Source organism: Myxine glutinosa, chromosome 10, assembly GCF_964187855.1.
Source record: "Myxine glutinosa chromosome 10, kmMyxGlut1.1, whole genome shotgun sequence".
NCBI classification, from domain to species: domain Eukaryota; kingdom Metazoa; phylum Chordata; class Myxini; order Myxiniformes; family Myxinidae; genus Myxine; species Myxine glutinosa.
The window spans coordinates 92,927,827-92,944,890 of NC_136270.1; the positions used below are offsets into that span (position 1 = coordinate 92,927,827).

The 17,064-nt window shown below is 41.7% G+C and overlaps 1 protein-coding gene across 1 annotated transcript in view; it reads left to right on the forward strand.

Annotated features, from left to right (window-relative positions):
- Window positions 1-1,118: 1,118 nt before the first annotated feature.
- LOC137433690 (uncharacterized) overlaps window positions 1,119-17,064 on the forward strand; it is a 123,077-nt gene continuing 107,131 nt past the window's right edge. The window contains exons 1-6 of the mRNA XM_078786199.1: window positions 1,119-1,436; window positions 4,479-4,555; window positions 5,359-5,425; window positions 9,757-9,839; window positions 9,938-10,001; window positions 12,246-12,336. Of these exons, the coding sequence (XP_078642325.1) occupies window positions 1,119-1,436; window positions 4,479-4,555; window positions 5,359-5,425; window positions 9,757-9,839; window positions 9,938-10,001; window positions 12,246-12,336 (700 nt within the window). The remainder of the gene's footprint in view (window positions 1,437-4,478; window positions 4,556-5,358; window positions 5,426-9,756; window positions 9,840-9,937; window positions 10,002-12,245; window positions 12,337-17,064) is intronic.

The following is a 17,064-nucleotide window of genomic DNA, read 5'->3' on the forward strand; positions in this document are numbered from 1 at the left end:
CCACTCCAGCTGACGCTTGGCATTTCGCATGGTGATCTTAGGCTTGTGTGCGGCTGCACGGCCATGAAAACCCATTTAATGAAGCTTCCGATGAACAGTTGTTGTGCTGATGTTGCTTCCAGAGGTAGTTTGGATCTTGGTAGTGAGTATTGCACCCGAGGACAGACGATTTGTATGCGCTTCAGCACTCGGCGGTCCCATTCTATGAGCTTGTGTGGCCTACCACTTCGCGGCTGAGCTGTTGTTGCTCCAAGACGTTTGCACTTCCCAATAACAGCACTTACAGTTGACCGGAGCAGCTCCAGCAGGGCAGAAATTTTAGGAACTGACTTGTTGGAAAGGGGGCATCCTACGACGGTGCTACGTTGAAAGACACTGAGCTCTTCAGCACGGCCCATTCTACTGCCAATGTTTGTCTATAGAGATTTCATGGCTGTATGCTTGATTATATTGTTGTGGTGGTTCAAATTATCCCACTCCGTAACAACAATTTGTTGCGAGGGCCGGGTTCAAAACCCCCTTCTTGCACAACAATTTTGTTTGCGTGATTCCCCTCGGTTAATACCAGAGAATCACGAATACCATCAAGGTGCACGCGCGTGCCGAAGAACCGCACGATCGAACCCTCGCTTTCACACACCTTATTCAATTGCGTGCCGAGCAGAGTAGCACGGTGTGGAAAGCGGCGTTACCCCATGAGATTCATGGACATGAGTCTAGCCAAATTCGGTCCCGGATGATGCTAGGCCAATGGAGAAAAGACGTACTGAACAGGTTGGAAAGTAAGAACAAAATGTACAGCCTTTTATTTAGAAGGCACAGAGAAACAGAGACGAAGATACAACTTACCAACTCTTACCTACTAATAACCCCGACTTGGCGCCTTCCCACTCTGACACACACACACTCAGGGAAAAAGACACCGGTTAAGGGCGTACCGATGTACGTGCTGGAATTGCCTCGCTGGTGACCACGTGGTCTGGTGTGCGTGCCTCGCAGTTCAATACCCGATCCGGACGTGCAGCCTGGATGAGGTAAGGTCCAAAGGATGAACCGCCACCTCGAAGTTGGTCCGGACGAACTTCAGCACAGGTTGGACAAGCTTGCAGGTCAGCTGGATGGCGCAAAAGATTGGCGCAGAAGCGATTGGTATCGATGAAGAACAAAGGCCAAAACACGTGTCGTTGGAGCTAAAACAAGAGAGTCCAGAGCAGGGTGTCGCCCACGTGGCAAAATCCCAGGCAAGGCAAGATCGAACAGAGCAGGAGGTCATCCTGTGTGCAGCGAAATCCTCGGCAAAAGAGAGTCGTGTCCTGTCCGCGCGAAATCCCAGGCAAAGAAAATCGTGTCGTCCACGAGGCAAAGAGAGAACAGAGCAGGAGGTCGTCCTGTGCGCAGCGGAAATCCAAAGCCAAGAGAATGATAATGCGCTCCGTGTGGGCTATTATCAGACCTGTCCACTCCCTTCAAAATGTTCCAGAGCCTCCCATTGGCTGAGGCTTGTCACATCATGGCGAGGTGTTCCCGCCTCCTCACTGGTCACGTGGACCTGTGCTTCTGGCCATGCCTTCCTGCACATTAGTAATGGCTTCTCCCAGCCACGAAGGCTTGCCATCCTGCCTAACTCAACGCATATTTGGTCTTTATTACTACACAATGGGAAAGGGCTAATCTTTACATTCAATAAGACATAACTGACTAATGCAGGCTCCATGTTGTCATGCAATTGACTATAGGGGGTCTGCCTTTATAGCACAACCGCAACAATATATACCTGTCAGTAATGGGTGTGGCTGAAACAGCCGAATCCACTAATTAGAAGGGGTGGGTACCCGCATGCTTTTGGCCATGTAGTGCGTATATATATATATATATATATATATATATATATATATATATATATATATATATATATATATATCAAGTAATATATATATGTCTTACCTTTGCCTTACTTATGTCTTACCTTTGCCAAGAACTTGGGGACGACTAAGAAGAAGACCTTTGTTGGTCGAAAGCTTGTCGAAAATTAAAGATCGACCGTCCGAAGCTACGTCCGCGTCTGATTTAATCTCCCGAATATATATATATATATATATATATATATATATATACACATATGTGTGTGTGTGTAGCTGCTACTTAATTAATATATAACTTAAGAAAAAGGCAAACAATATGCAAATAGCTCTTTCGGTACACATGAAGTTTAAAAAAAACAAAAAAAAAAAACCCACCGTTTAGAGGCCATTTTTCCCCGCAAAGCGGGGGTTGGCCTTTTCGGGGACCGTGGTAGTTGTTGTTTTTTTGGTCCCCTTTTTGAAGCAATGTTTTACGGCCGGATGCCCTTCCTGACGCCAACCCTTTTTGCCGCCTTCAACGACAAACAGGGAATTACCAGTGAACTGGTACTCAATTAGCCGACCTCGGAAGGATGACAGGCTGAGTCAACCCCCCTGGCATTAATTCGGCGATCGACCGAGATTCGAACCCAGGATCCTAGGATCCTAAGCCGGCACCCTAGCCGCTAGCCCAACACCAGGGATTTCGGTACACATGAAGTTAGATACAGGCAAATCAATGTTAGATACAAACTACAAAGTTAGATATTTTTAAAGATTACGCAGTTATAGAACAATGGATAAGGATATTTGTGGTGTAGTTGTTGACACTTATGTCTCACACCCATAAGGTTGTGAAAGCTGTCTTTCCCTCGTGGTCCCCCTGTGCTGTCTTTCCCTCGTGATCCCCCTGTGCTGTCTTTCCCTCGCAGTCCCCCTGTACTGTCTTTCCCTCGCGGTTCCCCTGTGCTGTCTTTCCCTCGTGGTCCCCCTGTACTGTCTTTCCCTCGTGGTCCCCCTGTGCTGTCTTTCCCTCGCGGTCCCCCTGTACTGTCTTTCCCTCGCGGTCCCCCTGTGCTGTCTTTCCCTCGTGGTCCCCCTGTGCTGTCTTTCCCTCGCGGTCCCCCTGTGTTGTCTTTCCCTCACAGTCCCCCTGTGCTGTCTTTCCCTCGCGGTCCCCCTGTGCTGTCTTTCCCTCACGGTCCCCCTGTGCTGTCTTTCCCTCGTGGTCCCCCTGTGCTGTCTTTCCCTCGCGGTCCCCCTGTGCTGTCTTTCCCTCGTGGTCCCCCTGTGCTGTCTTTCCCTCGCGGTCCCCCTGTGCTGTCTTTCCCTCGCGGTCCCCCTGTGCTGTCTTTCCCTCGTGGTCCCCCTGTGCTGTCTTTCCCTCGCGGTCCCCCTGTGCTGTCTTTCCCTCGCGGTCCCCCTGTACTGTCTTTCCCTCGTGGTCCCCCTGTGCTGTCTTTCCCTCGCGGTCCCCCTGTGCTGTCTTTCCCTCACGGTCCCCCTGTGCTGTCTTTCCCTCGCGGTCCCCCTGTACTGTCTTTCCCTCGCGGTCCCCCTGTGCTGTCTTTCCCTCGTGGTGCCCCTGTGCTGTCTTTCCCTTGTGGTCCCCCTGTGCTGTCTTTCCCTCACGGTCCCCCTGTGCTGTCTTTCCCTCGTGGTCCCCCTGTACTGTCTTTCCCCCGTGGTCCCCCTGTGCTGTCTTTCCCTCATGGTCCCTCTGTGCTGTCTTTCCCTCGTGGTCCCCCTGTGCTGTCTTTCCCTCGTGGTCCCTCTGTGCTGTCTTTCCCTCGTGGTCCCCCTGTGCTGTCTTTCCCTCGTGGTCCCCCTGTGCTGTCTTTCCCTCATGGTCCCTCTGTGCTGTCTTTCCCTCGTGGTCCCCCTGTGCTGTCTTTCCCTCGTGGTCCCTCTGTGCTGTCTTTCCCTCGTGGTCCCCCTGTGCTGTCTTTCCCTCGTGGTCCCCCTGTGCTGTCTTTCCCTCGCGGTCCCCCTGTACTGTCTTTCCCCCGTGGTCCCCCTGTGCTGTCTTTCCCTCATGGTCCCTCTGTGCTGTCTTTCCCTCGTGGTCCCCCTGTGCTGTCTTTCCCTCGTGGTCCCCCTGTGCTGTCTTTCCCTCGTGGTCCCCCTGTGCTGTCTTTCCCTCGTGGTCCCCCTGTGCTGTCTTTCCCTCGTGGTTGTCAGCTCTTTCACGAGCCTCGATTCAGTATACAAAAAAAAGGAAAAAAAAGAAGCTGATATACGTTTACAACCTCCATGGATGCATTTAGATCAGTAAAGCAAGTGGAAAACAATTAAATAAGTTCCAGGTTAAGTCCATATTGTGTTTTTCATTGTTAGATAAAACTGAGAATTTAGATTGTCTCTGTTAATGGTTGCTTGCAAACTTGTTCTTGCCAAGTCCATTTTTCTGGTTAACTGTCATCATGCCAAATGAGGTTTTACCATATTTATGAACAAATTATACTCGGTGTTTTCAAAATATTTAGCATGTGTTTCATCTGTTGGAATGTCTTACCTTTGCCATCATTTTTCAACTCCTCTTCTAAGGCATCTAGGTTTTTGATAGATGGGCTAAGTTAAGCTAACACCAATACCTTTGTACTTTTGAAAGTTGCCTTTTCTCTCTTTTACCAACAGTCAATACACGCAGCTGTAGCCAGCTTCAAGGTGGATGTATTTGGAGTTCCCTTCATCTTGGATGTACAGCTGAACCAGTGAGTGTTGTACCTTTGCAGGATGTTCATTTTCTACACAGCGTACTTACTCTTCCTTCTTTAACAACAGCCAGATAAGCTGGAGTTGTGAATGGCTTGATCATATGAAGGACAAAGAAATCTTAATATTTATATCGGACTTTATTTCAACCTATGTTCTTCCTGTCTTGCTTGGATCCTCATTTAATTTACCATCCTGTCTGGGTAAACAAGTTAAAGCGATCACAATTGCAGACCATTGGGTTTGTAAGGAGCACAAGGTGTACTACTCTAAACAAACATCTTGGAAAGAGATTGAAAACTTGAATTTGAATTCTTTTTCTGGAAAATGCATATTGCACAAGCGTTCTATGACGAATTTGGCCTGCTGGTACCTCATTATCGAGATATGGATGGTTGTGCTGCTGATGCAATGCCCCGTATACAATAGCACAGGAATTTGGAAATTGGTCAATATGCTATCACCAATTGCCTACGGTGCAGGTGGGTGTTAAGGTGGGTCTCCTGTCTCCTGGCGTACATTCAAATACTACAAAGGGATATTAGTATGTGTATATATGCCAGCAGACAGGAGACCCGCCTTAACATCCACCTGCAGGATGGCACACACGTTGATGAAATGCCCTGCCTGAGAAATGCCAGGCAAGGAATCGCTTTCCTATTTGGCTCAGGATTTGAACCTCGACTCGACAGCTTTCTGGGCAAGTACGCTACCTTCTGAGCTCTAATACACCTTGAATGGTTTGTAGCAGTTGGTCATGTTGATACACGTGGACTCCAAATTACATCTTTGTGTTTTCCAGTGCTCTGCTTTCTTCCAACTATGTTGAACATCATGATGTCAAAGGCAGCATTTCTCCAATACAGCAGGTAATTATTACTTTATTTTCATTCACCAAGGTGGTATTGAATATAAACATCTTGCATATTACCTCTGCCACCGAAGGTGGATGGAGGTTATGTTTTCACCCCTGTCTGTCTGTCTGCTTGTCTGTGAACAAGATATCTCAAAACGTTGTGGACGGATTCGGTCAAAATTTGGTGGAGAGGTAGCGGATGTGACAAGGACGAAATGATTAGAGTTTGGTGAGCATCTGGATCCAGATATGGATCAGATAATTTTTTAAGTGATTCTTCACAATTGGGAAATAGGGCTAAAAACGATACATAGCAGGATATCTCAAAAAGTTGTGAACGGATTCCGACGAAACTTGGTGAAGATGTTGCATATGTGACAAGGAAGAATTGATTCAATTTTAGTGAATTTTCGAATCTGGATCCGGATCAGATAATCTTGTTAGTGATTCTTCACCATTGAGTAACAGGGCTGAAGCTGATACATATCACGATATCTCAAAAAGTTATGGACGGATTTGAACGAAACTTGGTGGACAGGTTGGGTGTGTGACAATACCGAATCGATTCAATTTTGGTGAAGATCTGAATATGAATACGGATATGAGAATTTTTAATTTTTGAAGTGATTCTTCACCATTGAGAGATCGGGCGAAAAGCAATATAATTTAACATGATATTTAAAAAAAGATGTGGACGAGTTATGACTAAACTTGGTGAATGAGTTGGTTAGGTGACAAGAACAAGCCGATTAGATTTTGGTTCAGGTCTGAATCCAGATCCGGCCTATCAGTGAGATACAAATCATAAACGGTTCATCCTGGCGGAGGTATGCGTGCTACCGAGTGCCATTCTAGTTCCATATGAAAACATGGTGGAACTTTTTGGCTTGGCACACACCCCCTACCTCCACTGTTCCTTTTTATATCATCTCATCTCAAGCATTTTTACGGCATAGCCCATAGGGTAAAGCCGTCTAGAACAGCTAGTGTTTGTATGTGTGTATGTATGTATGTATGTATGTATGTATGTCCCCTCAAATGTACAACAATCAGAGCTGAGGATCTGGTCACATGACAGGGGTGATGTGATGTCATGACGGCTGACTCCACACCGCCATTTTGATTCTTATACCGTTCAGGCTGGACATATAGTTGAACTTGTCATATATCAAAATTACCATGCTCTGCCTTGACGTTTTTCATTCAGTGTGAAACACAAACAAACCGATTGTTAAAATGACCATCAAATATCAAAAGGATAGGCGTTACGGGTCTTCCTATGACACAGTACGTATAGGCCTTAGGCTTCATGCCTCACCTTCAGGCCGCTTCAGACAAATTAGTCCAGGTTTCTGAATACAGTATTATCGTTTTCGTAATAATAATAATATCGTTAATAATAAAAAATATACTAAATATAATCATAACACTGCAATCCCTTTATCGTGACTGCAAATGTACTGGATTGAAGCTGTGTATGGTTGGTTCATTGTTGACTCGAAACATATTGAATAAACCAAAGTCTCAATGCAATCTCTTCACTTCGATGGTGACCAACAGCTTAGAGACTTAGAGTACTTCAAAATAATTTAATACTTACATTATTTGCTAACTCTTATCCCCTCCCAGGTTATACTATCTTCAACTAAAATATCAAACAAGCCTGGCTACGCCGCTGTTAGACTTTTGGTCTTGTTTCTCTCTCTTCTCCCCACTGTTCCCATACTACCCTGCTCTTTTTTTTCTCCTATCATGCTCGTTTCATTTCTTCTTTTTCATCTCGATTCTAGTGTCAGAGCTGGATTAATTTGGTGAGATGGGTGTAGATGAGGAAGAAGAGTAGAGGTGTGCTTGCGAAGATTCAATGTCCACAAAGGTTAGTTTTAGGAAATTTATTAAATCATTGGAAGAAGAAAACTAGGCTAGGTCGTTTGAAGCACATAGTATTTAAACATACAGAGACAGATAATTCAGCAGAGTTCCATATAATGGTTCACTTTGGTTTACAGCACAGAATTTCACAACATGACACCAAGAGCAAGCAGAGTCTCCTTCTTTCAGACCCAGACCTCCAACCCAGACCCAGAGCTTCTCTCTCTCTCTGATATATTGCAGAAGTCCTTTAAAGCTCCCTTCAAGAGAGCAATGTATTCAAACCTTCTGGTCCCCACATCTGGTTCTGCTCATGCACGAGAGAACCCGTAGGTATGCTTTTGAGCAATAAGCATACCAGATGTATTGTAGAAAAAAGTTCCCTTTGAAATCTCCCTGAGCACCATTATTTCTCTTACAACATTTGACAATGATTTCACTGCAGCGTCCCTTTTGCCTTGCATTCAAAGCATGATGAATGTACATCTGATTTCACTTGTAAAGGAAAATACATGCATTGGAATTTGCTCAGCACAGTTTTCAGCTCCACAGTATCCACATGTGCCTTTTTCAGAGTATTTTATACATACTTTCTGCGATTTTCCTAAAAGATAATACAACAAAATTGTAATTAACTACAGGGAGACTTATCCAACAAGACAGTATTAATTAAGTTGGACCAATGTAGAAGTCCTACTTCTACACTCCTCCCTTTTCCTGTCCTTTTCATAAGGCAAATAAAAGGTCTTCAATTTACCTATTTGGGTATCAAAATTTTCCATTACCTGAGGCATACACCATTTCCATTGAAGAATCTGCTCATCAGAAGGCGTTCTCTTGTTCATCGAATTCACCAATCCTCAACAGTTCCGTTTATTGCATTTACATCAGTTAGCATCCCAAGTGTCTCTGCAAACAAACTTCACCTCATACAACTGCACAAAAATTCCAGTCCATCATGAAGATTATTACTGTAATGTGCTTTATTCATTTCACCATTATCTTGGTAATACTGTCAGCATGATCCCATGTTAAAACATCTAAAACATTCGGCCATGTTGATTCCAAGGTGCTTGTTGCAGAGTGAATGCTGAACTTCTGTTTGAAAAAGCTGATCACTTATATGGTTGAAAATCAAGTATGAACCACATTCTTCTGGTGTCGTCATAGCACCTACACTATTCCGCGTAAGTTTTTCCGCTATCGTGGTAGGTGGGCAAGATCACAAACTGACCCTGCTCCGCATGAAGCATCCTTGCCACTCTTGCCATGAGCCGTAGTAAATCTTGAACAAGGCTGTCGTCCTGTTGTCGTTGACCTGCCTCCTCACTCATCGTGAGTGGACAGCAAGTGTTGTTGTGATGTTGGTCGACCGGCAGTACGTGGACCCGAGATGACAGGTTCATCCATAGCGATGTTAGGACCGTGGTGTTCAAGTTGTCCGTGGTCCACGCCAGGAACAGCCAGCGGAGTTATGGAAGCCCAGTGTAGAGAAAGAGGCAAAGCCATCCACTTACAACTCCACGCTGGTTCCCTGGCCGTTGTTGGAGCAATGACATCACATCACAGGGTCCAGTAGAAGTTGCAAGTAACATGTTGTCATCCAACAATTGCTGATGTGTTAGATGTTCCAGGCACTGAACAGGAGCACGTGATCGCCTTTCGCCCACTCATTACAATGTGATCCAGGCAAATGGTCCCCAAAATTTTATTGGTGAAGGTGAACCTGCTTTTCCAATCTTACAGAGGAAGATGCCTTTGCCATTCTTCAACGGGAGGGTGTATGCCACACATAATCTCATCTCTTGCCAAATTTTTTCTGTTCGCACTCTTTCCAAAGCAGTTATCGCTTCATTTCTTAGCTGTTAACTGGTTGTTCTTCATTCATCGATATCTGAATCTGCTCTCAACACACTCTGGATCAGGTAGGGTACACCTTGGCATGATGTTACCATGTTCTAACTGATCATGTATATCTTATAACAGCTTCACATTCAACAGTTTGCTGTTTTCCTTTAACCATTTAAAAGGTTATATTTATTCATATACTTCACAAAGGTTAACATAAAGTTTATAAAAATAAAAAATTAAAGTTAAAGTTATAAAAGTTTACAAGTTCCTTATAAAAGTTAAAGTTGTATAAAGTTGCTTTCAGGTTAACAAATTTCGAAAAATTAAATCATGTAGTCTTTGTAATGCAAATCAAAAAGGAATAAGTTCCTTAATAATAGGTAAATATAACTAAAATCACAAACAGGAATACCTAATCCCACACAAACTATGCATAATGTTTCACTAGCAATCCCCGCCATGCTTGCATATTAAATAGATGCCCTCTCTGTGATAAACCTTGCTCTGTTATTTTATTGCTTTTGATATTGTATTCATATTTCACATTCCCTCAACATTAACTACAAATATTATATATAATTCTCATGTTTACTAAAATATATGTTTATATCTCTCTTTTAGGATGGTGAATTGTGCTATTATCAAGGAAAGGTGCGTGGCGTGCCTCACTCCACCGTCGCTATAGCCACATGCTACGGGTTGCAGTAAGCCTTGCCAAGCAACATTGCCCCCATTCAACCTACTTCAGCATCCAGATGAATGCCTGTACAATAAACATCCTGATGGGTTTTTTTCCCTGCAGGGGCATGTTTTACGATGGAAACTACACATACTTCATTGAGCCGGTGCAAGATTCGTTTGATCAGGTAGCGTCTTTTCATGCAAGAAGCACACCTCTGGGAAAAGATTTTGATGCAAGAAACACACAGACTTATCCAGTCAAAATGTAGCAGAAGTGTTTATCAATGGCATCTGTCATTCATCAGATATCGATAAATTTGAGGCTGTAAACATTTAATGTTCTCAGTCCCTCCGATTATATATTTTTTGAAGGTATATGTCTTTAATTGGGCCTCGTAGAAAAGTTGGACAGGAAATGAGTGGTCAAAGCATCAACAATGGAACAGAAAATGAGGGACGGGCAAACATGCAAGGAACAAACCTACAGATAGTGAGTGAATATAGACGTATAGGCAGGATAGTGGAACAAAGTTGGTTAAGTAGCCAAAGGACTTGTGAATGGCCAAGGAAAGCCAACAGTCAACGTAAATTTCCTTCTTTCGTATCTTTCTTTCTTTCATAGCCACGATCGTTATTTATTCATTTTGTATGCAGCACATGGCTGCTGTTTTGCATCATTGCTGGTAGTGCAGCTGTGCCACTGATGCAGTGCCTTCTGCAGGTTAGAGTGGGATAGTTTGCCTATTCTTCTCGAAGGACACTGACATATTTAACGTCCATCAACTAATGCAGGCAGATGAGATACCCGGGTTAACGTCCATCCGCGGGATGATGCACACTGATGTAATGATGCATCACCATGCCTGAGAAACACCAGGATGACAGGTTTTTTTAAAACCGGGTCGAAATTCGAATCCAAGCTAGACAGCTCAGAGGCAAGTTTGCATTCTTTCGGCTATCCTCCCAGCCCATAAGAAACAGCATAATTAATGCAGGCAAGGAATGTACAGGCAAACTGGAGAGTCAGCAAGAATAAAGGGATGATGTGTGGAAAATAAGACAGGATGCGATTGCAAAGGATTGCTGTCTCCATGAAATTGAGGGAAGAATATGATTGAATGTACACACAGGAGGTGGGGATTGGTGTGAGGGGAGAGCGGTGGGGGAGTTGGGGGTTGGTGTGAGGGGGAGAGGTGGAGGATGGGTGATGTTTACATCTAATATTTGGCAGGATCATTTGTATCACTCCCTTTTGGACCATACAATTTGTTTGGTTTCCCTTTGAATCCAATTTATGGTGCAAAATGATACTTCTGATGCTATAATGGTGTTATAACTTGATATCGAAGTGGGTACATAGTGGAAAAGTCACTGAAATTCATTTTCCATGATCTCAGTTTTTCCACTGAGCATGATGTCCCCATTGTATTCAAGCAATGCTTTTATATCAGCTATACTTTGGCCCTCAGACATTGTAGAGATAATGTTGACTGTAATTTAAGCAAGATTCATGGACAAACGGTCAGGACATCGATTAGAATAACTAGCAGAGTAGAGTACCCACGCTCTGGGTGGGTAGCGTTTGCGCATTACTTGCTGAAAAAAGTATACTCTGTGTTTTACAAGAAGACTATAAAGGTCTAAATAATACATTCCAATAGTAGTTCAGGTTTGAATGGTCTAAGCTCGAAGGGGTCGAAAGGGTCTCACATCTAAGTTTTCTAAAGGCATCTAAAGTGTCTAAAAGGTGTAAGTGGTCTAAATGTCTAAAGTTCTAAATGATAAAGGGCCCAAGCAGTCTAAAGGATCTTAGTGCTCTGAGGGTTTTCAAGGGTCTTGGGAGTCTTCGGGGTGTCGGGTCTTAGCGGTCTATGGGTTCTAAAGGGTCTTTGGGGTCTGTAGTGTCTATAGGATCTCAAGGGGTCTAAAGGTATATAAGGGTCTAAAATGTCTAAAGGAGGTAAATGTCTAACAGTGTCTAAAGGGTCTTAAAAGGTCTGAGGGGTCTCAGCAGTCAAGGTTTAAAAGGCACGTTCCAATAGTATGTAATTAATAGACATAGTCACGGTGCAACTGACGTTCAAACAGTACTTTTCTTGATTAAGAGACATATAGTCATGTGGGTTAGTGGCTGGACATGCACTTGCTCCATTGCATATAGATTGACAAGGTATTATAATTTAAGACAGTTAGTTTCGAGTTTTAGGTTGTATTCCGTGGTTTACTCGGTTTGTTCATTTTGACAATAAAGTGAAACTTGAGAAGTTAAATGCCTCATCCCAGATTTCTCGATAGCACAGCAGACATGCTTATTTAAAGGTTAATGTACTCCCTGATAACATTCTTTCACACTTCATGACTCCCAGCTTTGTTTGGTTTCATATTTTGATCCACCGGTGTGGTAACAATCTTATCGGCCTATTTTGCAGATGGATGGAATGCATTACGTCTGGAGAGCCTTTGGAAATTCACTGAATCTCTTGCCTGGTGTGCTCATTGAGGATCTGAGAAAGAGAATGGGTTTGGATTTGAGCTTTCAAACACATTTACCCAAAGCCTGTGGTTACTTTTTTTGAAATAGAGATTTCTCAAAATGATTCATTTCTTGATATTACATTTTATGAAAACATTATGCTCAAGAAGGATCTATGACAAATCAATGACAGGTCTCAGAGTGTATATGGGATATCCTGCTATATATCGTTTTTGGCCCTATCTCCCAATGGTGAAAAATCACTTTAAAAAAAATCTACCTGCCGGATTCGGGTCCGGATCTACACCAAAATGTAATCATTTCATCCTTGTCACATACGCTACCTATCCGCCAAATTTCAAGCGAATCCGTCCACAACTTTTTTGAGATATCTTGTTCACAGACAAACAGACAGACAGGGGTGAAAACATAACCTCCATCCACCTTTGGTGGTGGAGGTAATAACATCTTTAGAAAATAATATCTTTAGAAACTAGGGTGATCTCCCAGAAATAATATATTTTGCCCCATATTGCAGTAATTAAACTAGAGTGGAGAGTTCATAGAGCACGATACCCCATGCAATGTTCAAGTTTATATAGTATCTCAATTTCAATAAAAACAAGAAAGAGCAATCAGAGATTGCAGAACCTCACTAGGACGTGCTTTTAGTGGTTTTTAAGGCTTTTGTGTTAAAACAAATATGGCGGCCGAACCACGTGATCGATGGCGTCGTCATTGTTTTTTTTTTCTCCACCAACTTCTCCCTCGATGACGCTCAGGAAATTTCATCTTGATTGGATGAAGTTTTGTACTTGTCTAATTATGACATCGTAATGGAGGCACCTATGACATCATCATTAACATATGTTATTCCATATGGAGTGTTCTTTACAACGAGCCATGTCTCAATTTTTTCTATGCAGCGCTTTCGGAGATATCGAGGTGCAAAGTTTTTTGGTTTTCCAAGATAGCACCCATAACACGTGACCTATGACGTCATACTTATTAAAATATTCTACAGGAGGAGGTGCACCTATGGTGAAAATTTCCTGTCAATCGGACCAACGGTTGCTGAGACAATCATATTTATTCTGTGCAGACAAACAGACAGACAGACAAACAAACGGACTCAAATGCAATACCCTCTCCTCTGGCGAGGGTAACAATGATTTTAAAGATAGTTAAAAAAAAAAATCTGGAAGTTTAGCGCTATTGAAACAGTCTTGTACACCAACCTCATGCACTGCAATAAGATGATGTTGAGTCACAGTGTAGGAGATGGGGCTTTATTGATTACCAAGTAGCTATATGAAAAATCTTTAAAGTCGAGGGTATGGGACGACCTAGGCCCCCTGCTGCTGCAAGTATCAGGACACTCTCGTGCATGGTCAGGCATTTTAGGCAACAAAATACTTCTTTTAAAACCCTTGATATTTTCGTGTAAATTCTGAAATGTGATGGACTGATGGTACGTATATGGACATGAATTGCAAATCATTTCACCCAATCAAGTATGAATTATTGTCAGAATAGTTTATACCTTTAAATTAATTTATAGAGCAAATTTCTTTCTTATTTCTACGCGTTTACCGCATTCTAAAGCAGTCACAACTAGATGGTATTCATAGAATACTTACCCTGCACAGTCAACTTGTTGTGAGCCAACTCTTCTGTTTTTGAACATTGTTTGTCTTTGATCCAATATGGCTGCCAGACTACGTGAGCGATGACATCATTAATTTATATTCTCTAATATAATTGTTGCATAGATCACGCTCAATACATTTCAAACTGATCAGACCAAGCGTTGTCCCTGTCGAATTATGTCGTCATAATTATGGCACCAATGACATCATCGTTAACAACACATATTCCCCATATGGAGTTCTTTACAATGAGCCATGTTTCAATTTGTTCCGAGCAGCCGTTTTGGAGATATAGAGGTGCAACATTTTTCGGTTTTTCCAAGATACCGCCTGTTCCACATGACCTGTGACGTCATTATTATCATTAAAGTATTCTAAAGGAGGAGGCGCTCCTATGGGGAAAATTTCGTGTCCATCAGACCTACAGTTGCTGAAAAAAAATTCACAATGATCGGATGGATAAGTGTTGTATTTGTCGAATTATGACGTCATAACGAAGGCACCGATCGTCATTAACATATCTTATTCTCCATGGGGAGTAGTTGACAATGACCCAGGTCTCAATTTTTTCCATGGAGTGGTTTCAGAGATATAGAGGTGTGAGGTTTTTCCAAGATGGCGCCTGTACCACATGACCTATGACGTCATGATTATCATTAAAATATTCTACATGAGGAGGCGCTCCTATGGTGAAAATTTTGTGCCCATCAGACCAACAGTTGCTGAGAAAAAAAATTCTAAATGATCGGATACGTGTTGCACTTATCCAATTATGACGTCATAACAAAGGCACAGGTGACATCATCATTAACATATCTTATTCCCCATGGTGAGTACTTGACAATGAGCCATGTTTCAATTTTTTCCATTGAGTGGTTTGGGAGGTGTAGCGTTTTTCCAAGATGGCGTCCGTACCACGTGACCTATGATGTCATAATTATGAATAAAAAAAATTCTACAGGCGGAGGCGCTTCTATGGTAAAATTTTGTGTCAATCGGACCAACGGTTGCCGAGAAAATGAATTTTTAAAATACAGACACGTACAGCACACGGCACACGTATGTACAGCGCACGGCACACATACGCAACTGAATGCTTAACCCTGATTTTCGCTTCGCGAGCGCAGGGTAACAACCCTGGATACTTTACACCACCACTAATGGTGCTGAGGTCATAGCTCACTTGATTTTTTGAAGTTGTTGTACACCGCTCCTTTCATATGCCATCTCCAGGCGCTGCATATCGTCATTGCCGGCACCGAAGGGGGCTCAGCAGTGACGCACGCTGAATGGGAGTACTCAGTTTTCACTCTGGTTGTTTTCTTGCTTTCTTGTTTGTTTTCTTGCTTTCTTGTTTGTTTGTCCGGGCGATGTCTCAGCCATCCTTTGAGCTAGGAAGCTGAAATTTCGGCACAATAGTGAGCAAGTACTTTGTCAAAAACGTATTTTTTGTTTTTTGATTAATCAATTAATTGATGAGTTATTTCATTATTAGCGATTAATTAAGTACTTATACATTTACTTTCTCTTCTGACCATTATCTCAGGCACCTTTTGAGTTAGGAAGCTGATATTTAGACATGCCAATGACCAAGTGATTTGGCTGCAAAGGCTATTTTTGATTTATTGATTGATCAATTAAATAATTAATCGATTAATCATTTAATTATTTGATTAATGACTTTTTTTTTTGTTACAGATTCGGATGAAATGGTGGTGGTTTATGTGTTCTATTAGCGAATTGATTAAAAAAATTTTTTTTAATGATTATTATTTATTTATTTTCATTATTAATTATTTATTTATTTTCTTTCTCATCTGGGCAATATCTCAGGCACCTTTTGAGTTAGGAAGCTGATATTTGGAGGTGACAATGACCAAGTGATTTGGCTGTTATAAAGGTATTTTTTATTTATTTGATTAATTAATTATTCGATGAATGACTTAATTAATTTTTTTAAGTTACAGATTCGGATGAAATGGTGGTGGTTTATGTATTCTATGAGCCAATTGATTAACTATTAATTTTTTTATGATTATTATTTCTTTATTTTCATTATTAATTTATCAATTAATCGATTAATTATTTAATTATTCGATTAATGACTAAAATTTTTTTTCCCAGTTACAGATTCTGATGAAATGGTGGTAGTTTATGTGTTCTCTGACCGAATTGATTAGTAATTTAATTTTTAAATGATTATTATTTATTTATTTTCATTATATTAATCATTTATTTATTTTCTTTCTCATTTGGCCAATATCTCAGGCACCTTTTGAGCTGGGAAGCTAATATTTGGACATGACAGTGACCAAGTGATGTGGCTATCAAGGATATTTTTGATTTATTGATTAATCATTTAATGGATTAATTATTTATTGATTAATCAATTAATTATTTATTTTTTATTAATGACTTATTTAATTAAATTTCTAAAAGATACATCTTCAGATGAAGCACTAGTGGTTTAGTTATGCTATTAGCCAATTATTAAGAAAATATTTTATGATAACCTTTTATTGATTTTAATTTTACAATTAATCAATCAATTATTGTACACCTCTCCCTCCCAATGCAGTCTCTATGAGCTGCACCGGAGGCGCCCCGGCCGGAGGCGCCCCGGCAATGCCGCGCTGTAGGATATTTAATTATTTGGTATGGGGGCGGTGTACTTTGAATGTATCTGTACTTGTTTTTCTCTATTTCAGGTTGAAATCTTAGCTTGCCATGCAGCAGAACTGCTTTCCTTTGATGGCCATCCCAACTATGAACATTCCCGTGCACACCCCGAGTACAACCCCACCATGTTTCAACCCATTTATTCCCACAAACAAGCATACATAATATTTTTCAATGCATTCCCCCCACATCTATCATGACTATAGTTTTCATTATACTATAACACAAAGAATTGCAATATTTTAGAATGAATTGTACAACCTCAGGGAGTTTTATTTTATTTTATTTTAATGTGATAACATCCAGTTTTCAAGTTATTCTGTGCAGCGGTTCAGGAGTGCATTAACAGGTGTGATAATTCACCCAATTCTTATTATAATTCTCCACTTTAACATAACAGTAAAAACATTAGTTGAGGTGTCCATCCCAAGTTGGTAGAATGTTCCC